This window comes from Aythya ferina (assembly GCF_964211825.1).
Source record: "Aythya ferina genome assembly, chromosome: 19".
NCBI classification, from domain to species: domain Eukaryota; kingdom Metazoa; phylum Chordata; class Aves; order Anseriformes; family Anatidae; genus Aythya; species Aythya ferina.
Genome location: NC_140309.1, coordinates 8495550 through 8507901, shown reverse-complemented (window position 1 = coordinate 8507901; position 12352 = coordinate 8495550). Strand labels below are relative to the sequence as shown.

At 49.7% G+C, this 12352-nt stretch overlaps 1 protein-coding gene across 4 annotated transcripts in view; it reads left to right on the top strand.

Moving 5' to 3' along the window:
* The window catches only part of SSH2 (slingshot protein phosphatase 2), an 89236-nt gene that overhangs the window by 68343 nt on the left and 8541 nt on the right, over positions 1-12352 (top strand). For all 4 annotated transcript variants that reach the window (XM_084493284.1, XM_084493282.1, XM_084493281.1 and 1 more), the window contains 6 exons: positions 532-726; positions 2579-2672; positions 2796-2924; positions 5414-5460; positions 6680-6826; positions 8590-8790. In XM_084493284.1, the coding sequence (XP_084349410.1) occupies positions 532-726; positions 2579-2672; positions 2796-2924; positions 5414-5460; positions 6680-6826; positions 8590-8790 (813 nt within the window). The remainder of the gene's footprint in view (positions 1-531; positions 727-2578; positions 2673-2795; positions 2925-5413; positions 5461-6679; positions 6827-8589; positions 8791-12352) is intronic.

Below are 12352 nucleotides of genomic sequence, written 5' to 3'. Positions count from 1 at the left end.
AAAATAGGGGAGAGGGATTTGTTTTCCAGCAGCAGCTGAAGAAACTTCTAACATCCCTCATGCAGTGAGGGAGGGCAGACACCCAAACACCTCAGTGAAGTCAAGCCCTAAACCCTTGGGTGTGCAGCTCTCTATGTCTCGTTCCTGGATGTCCCTGCCCTGCACGTGGAGAGGTGACGGCACTGCAGGATCGGTCAGAGCACCCGTATGGGACACAATTGCTGTGCATCATATTAACATCTTAGGCAGTTGCAGGAGATTTTGGAGCCAGCGACATAGGTGCTTCTGCCCTCTGAATTTTGAGCATCTTTGCTGCAATCTGGGCAAGAGGAGTGTGTCTTGGTATACTTCAGTTAAGGCAGCAGGCTCTTGCAGTGTGGTGATCCTTGCAGGACAGCCCCTGCCCAGGTAGCACCAAACTTTGTACCCACTGGGTCGCAAGCAGCACCCGGGATTTGGCAGCTGCTTTGTGCTCAGTGCCAGCCTGAGGAAGAAATAATAATCCTGCAAGTATTTTTTTTCCCTTCCTAGGTCTGCCCTGCAGAGTTTACACAAGGCTTGTGAAGTGGCGCGAAGCAACAATTACTACCCGGGGAGCCTCTTCCTCACGTGGGTCAGTTACTATGAGAGCCACATCAACTCTGACCAGTCGTCGGTCAACGAGTGGAATGCCATGCAAGATGTGCAGTCCCACCGGCCCGACTCGCCTGCCCTCTTCACAGATGTGTAAGTCGGTCCCGTTCCACTGAGCGGAGGTGTTTGGCTTTTGAGCAGTGCAGTCTCCAGAAGAGGAGGCCTGGTTGCACAGACTTTGCTCTTAATTAGGTACTAATGAGGAGAGATTTCCTGTTCAAGGTAATAAACGGACCTGGTTAGGTAAACACCGGTGCTGGAAGTTTTGCCCTCTTGGGGCTCCCTTCCATCTCCTCCAGCCTCTGTTTTCATTTTGTTTGTTTACCTTGGGCTTTAGGCTCTCGTATCTGTGCAAGGTAAGTGCTGTGTTACTGCAGTAGAGATAGGTGTGGTGCAATCTGCTGCCTGGGCCTTCCTGTTTGCTAGTTTTGTCCTCTGGTTTCCAGGCCTGGTGCTGTCTGGAAGGAACAGGTTTCTCTGGACTTTGCTCTTACACTGAAGCATGTCTCAGCACATGTTTGGAACAACATGGTCTTTTTTCCTTACACGGTTCGTTTTGGTGTGAAGCCTTTAAGTAGGGACTTCTGAGTCTGTGAGCTCAGAAGCATCCTCTTCAGCATCCATCTGATACACGAGAGAATGAGGACAAAGAGCAGTGCCAGTTTTCTTGGCTCTGAGGAGCTCTTTAAGTGCGGAACTGGGCTGTCTGTAGGTCCCAAGCTGTCTCCAGCTAAATGCTTGGATGTCTGGTGATGTATGGTCTAAAACAGTGGCTGACGTAAATGCGTAGTCAGTTTGGAAAGGCAGAATTTATAGGCTGTCAATATTCGAGGGTTACAACCTCTGTAATTAGTAATTGCTGATGGTACTGATACCATTTAACCTCAAAGTACTCTGTGTCCAGATGTGTTGCCAAGTATGAGGGCTTAGTTGCCTGGTTTTTAGGAGAAGAAATGACTTCACAAGCCCCAGCTGCTTTCCCAGTGTAACGGTGCCATTGGCTGATTTATGCTCTTTGAGATTTCATTTTGTTGGAGTTCAGTGAGTGAATAACAATGCTAACGCAGTTATTCAGCTGTGAACAGGTCTTCACACTTGATTGTTTTTTAATGTATGAGGAGGGCGGCTGAGAAGTTTTGGCAGGGTGTCAGATTAATACTCTTGTAGCTTTTCATATATATATATATATATATATATTTTTTTAGGTAGCCCACCCTTTCCCCGGTGGCAGGAATTGAATTATCTCCTGGGGACACCTGGGCAGCATTCTCTTAATCGATTCCTGGAGTAATGCTTGAGGTTAAAGGCACCAGGAACTTTGATGGTTTTTATTTGTGACCCACCAGTTGGGCACTTGTAAAGCAGAAGTGTCTGTACGGTCGCCATCCTGGCAGCCTTCCAGAGGAACAGAAAGGTGGTGGGAGATGTTACCGCTGGGCCCCTTCTGAGATGGTGATGGGTCAGGCAGCTCTGTGCTGCTGCTCTGTTGCAACTTCCCCTGGTGTTAGTCAGGCTATTTTTGCAGCTGGTGATAAGGCCCCTGGCAGCAGAGGCTGGAGGAATGCACAGAGGCTTAGCTGCCCTCTTCTCTCCATGTAAGGAACTCTGGAGCTGTTACCTTTCCAAGAAAGGTAGGGAGAGGCTCAGATATTGCTCCAGAGAGTATAATGCAGCCTTCCCAATTTAAATTTTACCAAATACCAGAGGGTCTCTGGATGACTACAATGGATTAGGAGAGTTCAGTTGGTCTCTTTCATATACAACTGGGAATGTAAACCGGGCTTTACAGTCACCTGAATTCCTTTCAGCTGAGGATGTGCTTGGGGAAAGTAGCAGGAGTATCTGAGACTCTGTGGGGTATCCAGGCTGAACAATGCCAGTTTTAAAAGTGCCCTAAGTTTGGTTCATTTCCCCTCCTGTTGACTCTGTTTCTCTCTTGTGATAGCCCGACTGAGCGGGAACGCACGGAACGGCTAATAAAGACCAAGTTAAGGGAGATCATGATGCAGAAAGATTTGGAGAACATCACATCAAAAGAGGTGAGTGGTGAGGGAGCAGCACTGGAGGCACTGTTGCACAAAGTAGAGAGCTCTTTTGGCCATGAGAAAAGACCGAAAGAGAAAACTTCACGTGGTTTCCTTGCGTTCTTCCTCCCCACCCAGATACGCACTGAGCTGGAGATGCAGATGGTGTGCAACCTGCGGGAGTTCAAAGAGTTCATAGACAATGAAATGATAGTGATCCTCGGGCAGATGGACAGCCCCACGCAGATATTTGATCACGTCTTTTTGGTAAGTCTGACAGCAAGTTCCACAGAGTTCCAGCTGTGAGCACACCTAGCCCTTCTCACCGTGTCATGGGTGAAACTGGGCTTTGGAGGAACTTCAGGGATCTCCAAAGGAGAGGGTGGCTGGTCCCAAGGTCACATAATGTTAAGCAAGACACAAAACACTAGGGCTGTTGAGCACTGCTTGGCTGTGCTAAGTTTTACCAAATACCAGCCAATCTGTAGTCCCTGTCACTAGAGGGTGAAATGGAAAAAAAGTCTTCAATTTTAACTTCTCGGCGCTGTTTCCACTGACGTAAGACTAATTTTGTAGCTTCAGCTGGCCAGGGTACCCACACATCAAGTTCTTGGGAAGGACTCAGCTACAGCGAAGAGGGAGGGGAGCAGTTGGCACAGGCTGTGTAAAATTCAGGTGGAACGACACTTTTACAGCATGGAAAGTTCTGAGTTCATGCGATCCAGGGGGAGCGGAGGAGTCGAACCAAGAATCCTGGAGATCAGTCGCTTAAGGAAACATAAATGTTTCGCCTCTTAATGTTTTGCTTGCTTAGTTGCCTTTCATTGCTGCTGGGGCCTGTCTAATTGCTACACCTCCTTCTGGTGAGTCAGCACTCCGCTGGATTTCCCAGCCCTGGAGGAACGGACGCAGGTTTGGTTGGGCTGCCTAGCCTGCGAGCTTGGCTCGGCTTTAAACAAAGCCATTCCTCTTGGACCAGCTGGTCTGGCCAAACGGAGACGGCCTCTCCCAGCCTCCTGAAGCTTAATGCTATGGCTCAGAAGGGATGGGGTATGTTAATGTGAGTGCTCCCAAGAAATTGTGGTGGGGTGGAGCCAGGAAACTTCAAGTACCTCCGATGTAATGTGTTTTTGTGGACTAGGTGTTCCCAGGAGAGGCTTGTTACAGGATTACAGTGCTAGTCAAAGGCAGTGCAGGCAGCTCAGTCCAAAGCAGAGCCTGGAGTCTTGGCTCTGAGTACGTTTAATGGGAACAAGACCATTAAATAAAGTTTGCAGGCAACACGAAGGAGGAGGGCTGAGGCTAATGTGTGGGATAAAATGTTTGCAAGCAGGCCCTGTGCTGATGAGCAGCAGTTTAATTCAGCAGCGTGTGTACCGCAGGGCAGAGCTGTGCTGTGAGGTCTTTGGGAGGCCCAGAGCTGCTTCCTACCGGGTGGAGGCAAGAGCCCTGTGGGATCCTACGTAGGGAGTGCTAAAATAACACAGCAGGAAATGGGAGACCTGGTGATGTTGCTGATTGTGGATCAAAGGACAGGAGAAAAGGCTTTACCCACCGCAGCATTGTTCTCCATACCTGTGGAAACGGGTGCTTCCTGGGTCTGAATTAAATGACCCTTCCTTGGCCAGAAGGAGACAACGTAAAACCGAGTCTGGGGGCTAGTGTGGTACACCAAGAACCACAATACATCTGTTGGCAGGTACTGAACAGCACACCACAGAGCCTCATGGTCCTCCTTCAGGTTGTGCACAGCTCTGGACTTTGGGATTGACCAGGTCTGTGGCCACAGGCAGATTCTGCTGGAATCTGGGCCATCGAGGCATGAAATGTTTGTCCCCTTTGTCTTGCTCAGAACTCAGAGTCCCATCTGTGCTGAACCCGTGAGCGATGCCCTCATTATGAAGGTTTCTCTTGGGAAGTAGTTCAGCCGCGTTTTGTTTGTTGCATCAGGATAAGACATCTTGTTTATTGTGTCAGGAGGAGACACCAGACTTGTCCTTGATCGCTGGCAGAACAGTAACACGGCCCTCCCTGGGTGTGTGCCTACCTCTAGGTGAGGGCTGTGCATGCTCAGGGCTTCTCTGCGAGCTCTGTAGTTGATGCAGGAGCACGCCTGTGAAGCAGATAGCCTGCACACCGTGACTTTTGAAGGAAGCTGTTGTCTGAGTGGCCTTGTCCTCAGCTGAGCTCTTTGTGTTTGGGCAGGAAGCAAGCGGCTTGGAGGCCCTGGGGAAGAGAATTAGCTCACCAGGGTAAAGCCTGCTTGTTCCTGTGCTCACACAGGCTTTGAGCTCAGGGAGGCGATGTGTATATCGAGCGAGCTTACAGTGTTGCTGCCTTTGATGTGTGAGATGGGTGTTTCATGTATAAAGAGCACCTGGATGGCTTGAAACACCAGCAGCCTCCCTTCTGTGGGGCAGAGCTGTCAGCAGCCTCCAGGGAAAGGGTGGAGCGGTCTCATCTTTGAGGTCGATTCCTCAGCGGTTTGCAAGAAATGCCAGGGTATGGTGCTGGGCTCCTGCTTTGCAGAGCTGCCCGCTGCTTCGGGCCAGGTCTGGTTGATGGGGTGAGATAAGGGGCTGAACACCAGCCTGGTTACCACCCTTCTGTGTGCTCCTCTACTCAAGAGACACCTACTCCCTGACACTTGGCTTGCAAGCTTCCTCAGGTTCACTGGTGACCATCCATCCCTCCACCAGCTGTCTGGCCATGCCTTCCTGCTGGCTGATGTGTCTCTGTGTGTGTTTTCCCTGCAGGGCTCTGAATGGAACGCCTCCAACTTGGAAGACTTGCAGAACAGAGGGTAAGTAGCTCCAGGCCATCAGCTTAAAAGCGAGAGCTTGGCCTCAACACTTGTCTATGCAACAAACTCTATCCTTTACCTGCTGTGTAACCTGAGTCTCATTAAAGGGTTTGCAGATCTGAACAAGCTCTCGCTTCCTCTGAAATCTGTGTCCCACAAGCAGGCACCCTAAAGTAAATGAATCCCGTTCCCTGACCTTGACTGACATCCCCTTGGCAAACGAAGGAGGCCAGCAGTGATCTCACAGCTATAAGCAGCAGCAAGCTGCAGTTCCTTAGCTGGGTGCTGCGGAGTTGGCCCCGTGCCCTTTGCTCCAGCCTGGTGCTCTGGGCTGAGGCCTCGCGATTACAGAGGCCTTCTGGAGTCTGGACCTCCGGGCTGTGGCAGGAAGGAAAACGTGTCAAAGAGAGTTTGTTCCTTTGAGTGGGGCCCGGAGGAAACCAAGTCCTGTCACTCCTTGGCTTAGGTGGGCTCCTCTGCTTTCTGCCTTTCCTCTCTTTCAGGCCTGAGCTTAGTGTCCTGTCTCTAGACCAGGTGGGTCTGAGCACCAGGATTGCACAATTAAACCGTTATTTACAGGCTTGGCTTATTTATGCCAATCCATTGGGGGGGGAAAAAAAAAACAAAAAACTAATCACTCTGCTGAGCTGAATTAATTACTTCTGCTCCATGGAGAATCAGTATATCAGAACTGACTCCCCTTATTGAGCTAAGGGTCTGCTATGGTTTCCTTGGGTCCCACTTGACTGCTAACAATCTCAGACCTGCTAGGGAAAAGGGATGTCACTCCCTCACAGTGCTCTTCTGCGTTACTGCTGCAGCAGGGGGAAATATTCACAAAGGGGCTTCGAGAAAGCATCCAGACACTAACTGAACAGTCTGGGCAGGAGCTCCTGTGGCACAGGTGGTGCTAACACTTAAAACAGAGAGGTGGTGGGGGCAAGCAGAACAACCTGACAGACTGTGCAGGAAGAGGCTAAGCTCTAAATCAGGGGCTGAGCTCTGAATTGCTCAGAAAAACCTTTTGTCTGCATGAGCCAATGCTTCCTTGTGCTAAGTCCTCATTTCCAAGGAGATATGTTCAAGACTGCGGCTTCTAATGCTTTGAGTTTTGCCAATCACAAAGCAAGGTGAAGCTGCTATCTGGCAGCTGTGATGTCTCTGAACTCACTGTGCTCTGCACGCTCTGCATTCTTATCTGCTGTCTGTTTCCATGCAGGGTGCGGTATATTTTGAATGTGACTCGAGAAATAGATAACTTCTTCCCAGGCCTGTTTGAGTACCACAATATTCGGGTGTATGATGAAGAAGCAACAGATCTTCTGGCTTACTGGAATGACACCTACAAATTCATCTCCAAGGCAAAGTAAGTCTTCAGAACAGAACAAACCCATTTAGAAGATGTATTACTAACCATTTATTATTCTTCTACTGATTTTCTCAACTGCTTTTCTTCCTTGCCTGCCTATTCATGTTGTAGTCTTTCTAAGCGTTTGGAGTTGCCTTCCGTACATTGTCATTCTTACAGGTGCTTGTAAAAGAAACAAGCAGGACTAATGAGTGGTTTCTGCCCAGTTGCAGTCCAGGCAAATCGTGGAGATCTGTAGCAGAGATCTAACAGTTTGCCTGCTGCTTAAGGAGCGCAGTGGATCTGCAGCGTGCTGGTGGGAGGGAAAGGCAATAACAAATCGAGTAGGGTTTATCAAAAGTAAGAAGTAAAATCTTGCAAACTGAACACAAACATAAGCTGCTCCCTGCTTTGTTAGGTAGTACTGTGAAGCCCATAGTCTGGAAGTGGGTTCTTGTGTGATGCAGAGCAAACTCTTCCCTTTTACAGGATAAATGCCTGGGTAGGTCTCTGAGCTGTCAGTTACACCGAGTAATCTGATAGTGGATGTTGGAAGTAGTCCCTTTTTGCTGCAAAGAACTGCATCCCAGTTATATGAGCTGCCTCCAGCTAATTCAGCAGCCTCCTTGAGGGAAAACTGGTCAGAAAGCAGATTGGCATATGTTGCCTTTAAAGTATTATTTCCATTAGAGCAGTCTGTCTTCTCTTAACCACAGCTGGTGCTGGCAATTTCTCATAGACTTTAAAAGCTGACTTGTTTGAGTATGGCTCTCTTGAGCAAGTTACAGAGATTTATTTTATTTAAGATGGTTTCTTCAAAAGACATCACTGTTTCCCCTTCAGTATTGACTTTGAAGTGTTGTCATCCTCACAAGTGTTCTTCTGCCCAGAATATTTTCCACTGGGGCTTGAATGATTGGGCCTCAGCTCTGTGTGTGAGGTGATGGAAGTTGTTAATCTTCCAGGTTGGACCAGTTACCGTACCCCTTTCTTTGCACTGTCTGCTTGTTAGGCAGAGGTTTGGGGGTTTTGTTGGTCACTAGGAGCGTGGCCTCCCTGGTTGTCCTGTGGGAACTTCACGTGGCTGGCAGTTGAGAAACCTGGCACTTAAAGGAGAAAATTCTAGGTGCCAAATCAAAATCTTCTCATCCTGCTCTGTGCCAGCGCTGCCCAGTGCATGGAGCAGACAGATAAGGGCCTGCTAACCTCCCTCCTCCGATTTCATGGCTGAGAAACACTTCTGAATTCCTTGGGTGCTGGCTGCCCTTTTGGGCACTACCTGGACCAGCCTCCCCCAGGCAGAGCGGCTGCTCATCGTGCTCAAAGGCTCTGTTTGCTTTCCTTTCAATGAGAAAAATCTCTCTCAATAGGGAGAGAGGTCTGGGAGGGGGGTAGGCAGGGTTTCTTACACCAGCCCATAGCACTGTTGGTTTTGTCTAGCCAGCTGCCAAACCCAGTGTGTTGTCAGTAGTGCAGGGATGCTGTATCAGTCTTCAGCAGTTTTCATAACAACTGATGTTTGTCCACGTTGTGATAAAAGCTTTGGAAGAACTCTCGTAACAGAACCTGTTAAGAATATTAAGGTCTTGTTCTTCGCTTTCTTTGTGTGTCTTGCTCCAGTTTGTAAATTGGATTACCAGATCACATCCAAGAGGCTACAAGCGAGGCCACAGTGTTGAAAACATGTTTGATAGTGCTCAGGGAGAGAAGTCGCTGTGCTCTTAAGCTTCTCAGAGGCTGTGTTTTCTGCTTAATGACTCTTTGCCTTTCTCTTGCTCTAGGAAAAATGGTTCAAAATGCCTGGTGCACTGCAAGATGGGAGTGAGCCGCTCGGCATCCACGGTCATCGCCTATGCCATGAAGGAGTACGGCTGGAACCTGGACAGGGCCTACGACTACGTGAAGGAGCGGCGCACTGTCACCAAGCCCAACCCCAGCTTCATGCGGCAGCTGGAGGAATACCAAGGCATCCTGCTGGCCAGGTGAGCAGAAGGAGTGACCCAGATTTACTCATTTTAAGTCATAACACTTAAATGATTGACTCTGTTAATTTAATTAGGACTTCCATCACTGCGTTAGGTAAGGTCATAGTTATCTGGGGGAAGATAGTGCTCTGTTTGCCTGGGTTATCTCAGCTGAGCTTGGGAAAATGGGTGTAATAAAGAGCTTTAGGAGCCTGTTTGGCTTCTAGGGTTGGTGGTTGGTTTGTTTTTGTTTTTATTTTTGGAGAGTAGCATCCCGTGAGCTGCTATCTGAGTGCAGCATTCAGATCTGTGCAGGCTCCAGCAGAGATAAACGATGTCCCCATTGCTTGTAACATCACTTGGCAGGGAAGTTGCTTTGTCTCCATCTCAGCCTTACAGTTCCCTGTTGAACATGCCCCTCCTCAGCAGCTGGTGCGGTTTTATTTAGATCCCTTTGGTGAGTGTTGGTGTTAGGGGAGGGGACAGGATGTTCTGTGCATTGCAACAGCAGTGTTTATTCCTGCATGGAGTCCTGAGGCTGGTCTGGAGCTGGGCCTGGGTATGGGCAAGTGTGTTGTAACCCCGAACCTATCACCTGATTAGCAAAAAGACATAAATATTGCAAGTTTCTGAGAAATCTGCTTGTAAGTTCTGTTAAGCAATGCCTCCACGTGATCAGCTGGAAGGAGGTAGTGATACTCCGTGTTTCACCAGAGTACAGTATTTTGTTTGGGATCCTGGTGTGCCTTGCAGGGCAGCAATTTCAAGCAGAACTTACCCAAGCTGTCCCCTTCCTGCCACAGGAGGTGGCTCTGCATGTTTTGACCCAAGTATTTCACACCTTAGTGCGGTTGAAATGTGCCTGCCCTTTGCTGTTCTTCACAGCAGCTCAGGTACCCACGTGCTATCTTCAGGACACCCAAGACACTCATCTCTGTCCTCATCTTGCTTTTGTCCCTTTGGTCTTTCCTATCTACTTGCAAAGACCTCCCTCCCCTTTCTGTGCTCAGGATTTCTCCGTCCTCCTGCTTCCAGCCCTCTTGTCATCTCTGCTGCTGGGCCAGGTCTGGATTCCTGGTTTTTACACCAAACCCCTGGTGTGACTTCCTCCTATCACTGCAGTATGCTTCCTCTTTCTCTCTCAGCACAGACGAGCAACCTGAGGGCATTTCCCAGCTCATTTATTCCCTGTTTAGGTGCACCCACAGGATCTTTGTCCTCCACCTCTTCCCATGCCTGCCTTCCTCTTCCCTGTTTCCCAAACGTTGGCTGCCACAGTGACTCTTTCTACCTGAAAAAGCAGGATTCTCAGGATAGGTCACAGTCAAATAGATATTTTAAGAAATGCTGCTCTCCTGCACTGAGGAAACCATTTGAGACAAATACCACACCTGCCTTGGCTGCCTCATGTGATGCCACTGCTGGTACCAGTAAATAAAGGTCAGTGCTTAACTCTGAGCTAGAGGTGACCTGAGCACTGTGGTGTGCTACATAGCGCCGGCAGGCTAGGAAATTAGATCTCTCTGGGGTGCACTGGATGGACAAAAAGAAGCTTTTCAGATGGGAAAAGCACACCGACATCCTGTGCAACCCTCACAGGTTGGTGAGCACCTGTGAAGAGCCCTAGGCTGGCAGCAGCCGGTGTACCACATCTTCAAGCCCTGCGATCGCTTCGGGTAATCTGTCAGCCTGCAAGCTGGTGGCACACGTACAAAGCCACCCTGTACAAACATTCTGGTTAAGGATGTTTTTTTTTCTCTTGTCTCTTTCAGTATTTTTTTTCCTCGGGAGGTAAATCTTTCTTGCTGCCAACATTTGCGTGGTGTGTGGCTCCCCTCCCACTTGAGCGCAGCACAGCTCCTGACCTACTCTGCAAGTCCCCATATGAGCACAGTTACTCGTGAGGCTTTAAAAAATGCAGGAACACCGCATTACATCTGTGCGTGGAGGGCTAAAAAGCCTGCAGTAAATGAAGCTTCACTGAAGCAAGGAATAGCCTCCGTGCTGCAGAAACAGTCCTCCTTTATGCGGTTCCTTTCTCGGCTCTAACTGCTTTTTCTCCCCTTTCTTGGCTGTTATTTAGCGTTGCCCTCTGGCTGCCTTGTTTATTCCCGTGGTATTCCAGGCCAGGTAAAAACAAAAAACAAGAAACCATCGGATTCACGCTCATGTGACTGCTCGGATTTCAGAGGGAAGGTTTGGGAGGGCAGCCATGTGCTCGCACTATCTGGTTACAGTTTTCTGCTGGGCTTACAGCAACTGGGATATGTTTTCCAGCTGTAAAACGAAAACCCCCTGCCTGCACAACAACACGTGTGCTGGGCTTTGGAACAGCTGTACTTCCTGGGGCTGGTTAAACCATCCCCTCCCTCCGGTGATAGTGACAGAGAAGTTAGCCCTGTTTCTTTTATTAGTTATGGGTGAGTTGCAGCAAAAGAGTGCTTGGCATTGCTCGTCCTTGTGCAGTTTGTGACCCAGCAGCAGTGGCTTTACATGGGGGCCTGGAGACCTGGCTGCAGTGTGGGGTTGCCACAGGAGGCTCCAGGCTCGGTGCTAGCACATCCATGAGCTGTTTTCCCCATCCTGAGAAGGCCAAGAGTGCCTGTGGGCTCCAGGAAGGGCCGTGGGCTCTTGTTCTTGAACATGTTTTTAGCACCTCTCGCAGGCTATAAGGCTGGAGGAAGCGTGAGGTGACAAGCTAACAGGATGCAAGGCACCTACCCAGGGCTGGCTGACATCTGTTTTGATTCGCAGGTCAGGGCTGTGCTAAGCTGTTTGGTTTGTCCTTGCACAGAGGCAATTTTGACTTTCAAACCACAGGCACAGCTGAGCGCTGAAGCAGCAGGGCTGGAAGTGCCCCAGCACGAGGTGCTGAGCCATGGGCAGGACTGGACCTGTAAGCTGGTGCAGCTCTGGTGGACAGAGTTTGAGGAGGGTGTTAGGAAAGGCTTGAAGCTCTGCTGAAGCTCAGAAAACATCAGCAATTCTCCCCAGGTCACCCAAGCAGAGGCACAGGCCATCCTTGCCATCCTGTATGGAGCCTCAGCAGGAGCCTCCCTCACAGACAGGCCCAGTTCTGGTGCTGGTGTCCTGCTTTGCTCCAAAACCCATGAGGGATGGAGCACGTACACCCCGCAGCAGTGCCCTGCAGCATCCAGACCTTCCTCTTCTCCTCTGAAAGGACCTGGGTGTGCCCTGTGCCACACATGAAGGCTGCAGCTGGTTTATGGGGCTAGGCAGCTAAATCCACGACGGATCATTTTCCTTAGCTGTTGGGCACCCACAACTAAATTGCTGCATTATAATTAGTTCAGTAGCCTCTGTTAATTAACTTACTGCAGCCCGTGGATGTGTCTGGGAGCGCCTGCTCACGCTTAGCAGGGGACGAGGAAGCTTTGGCCAAGTCTCCTGCAGATTCGAGGACTTTTTGTGGTATCTGCTCTCCTCCTAGGGGCAAGCGGTGGAAGCACAGCCCTGTGGCCGTGGTCACTCTGCAAAGCCCTGGCAGATGTGGCCAGCTGGTGTGGTTTCATGGCGAGAAGTTGCCTCCTTTGCTCTCTGTAAGCCCAGAACATGGGCT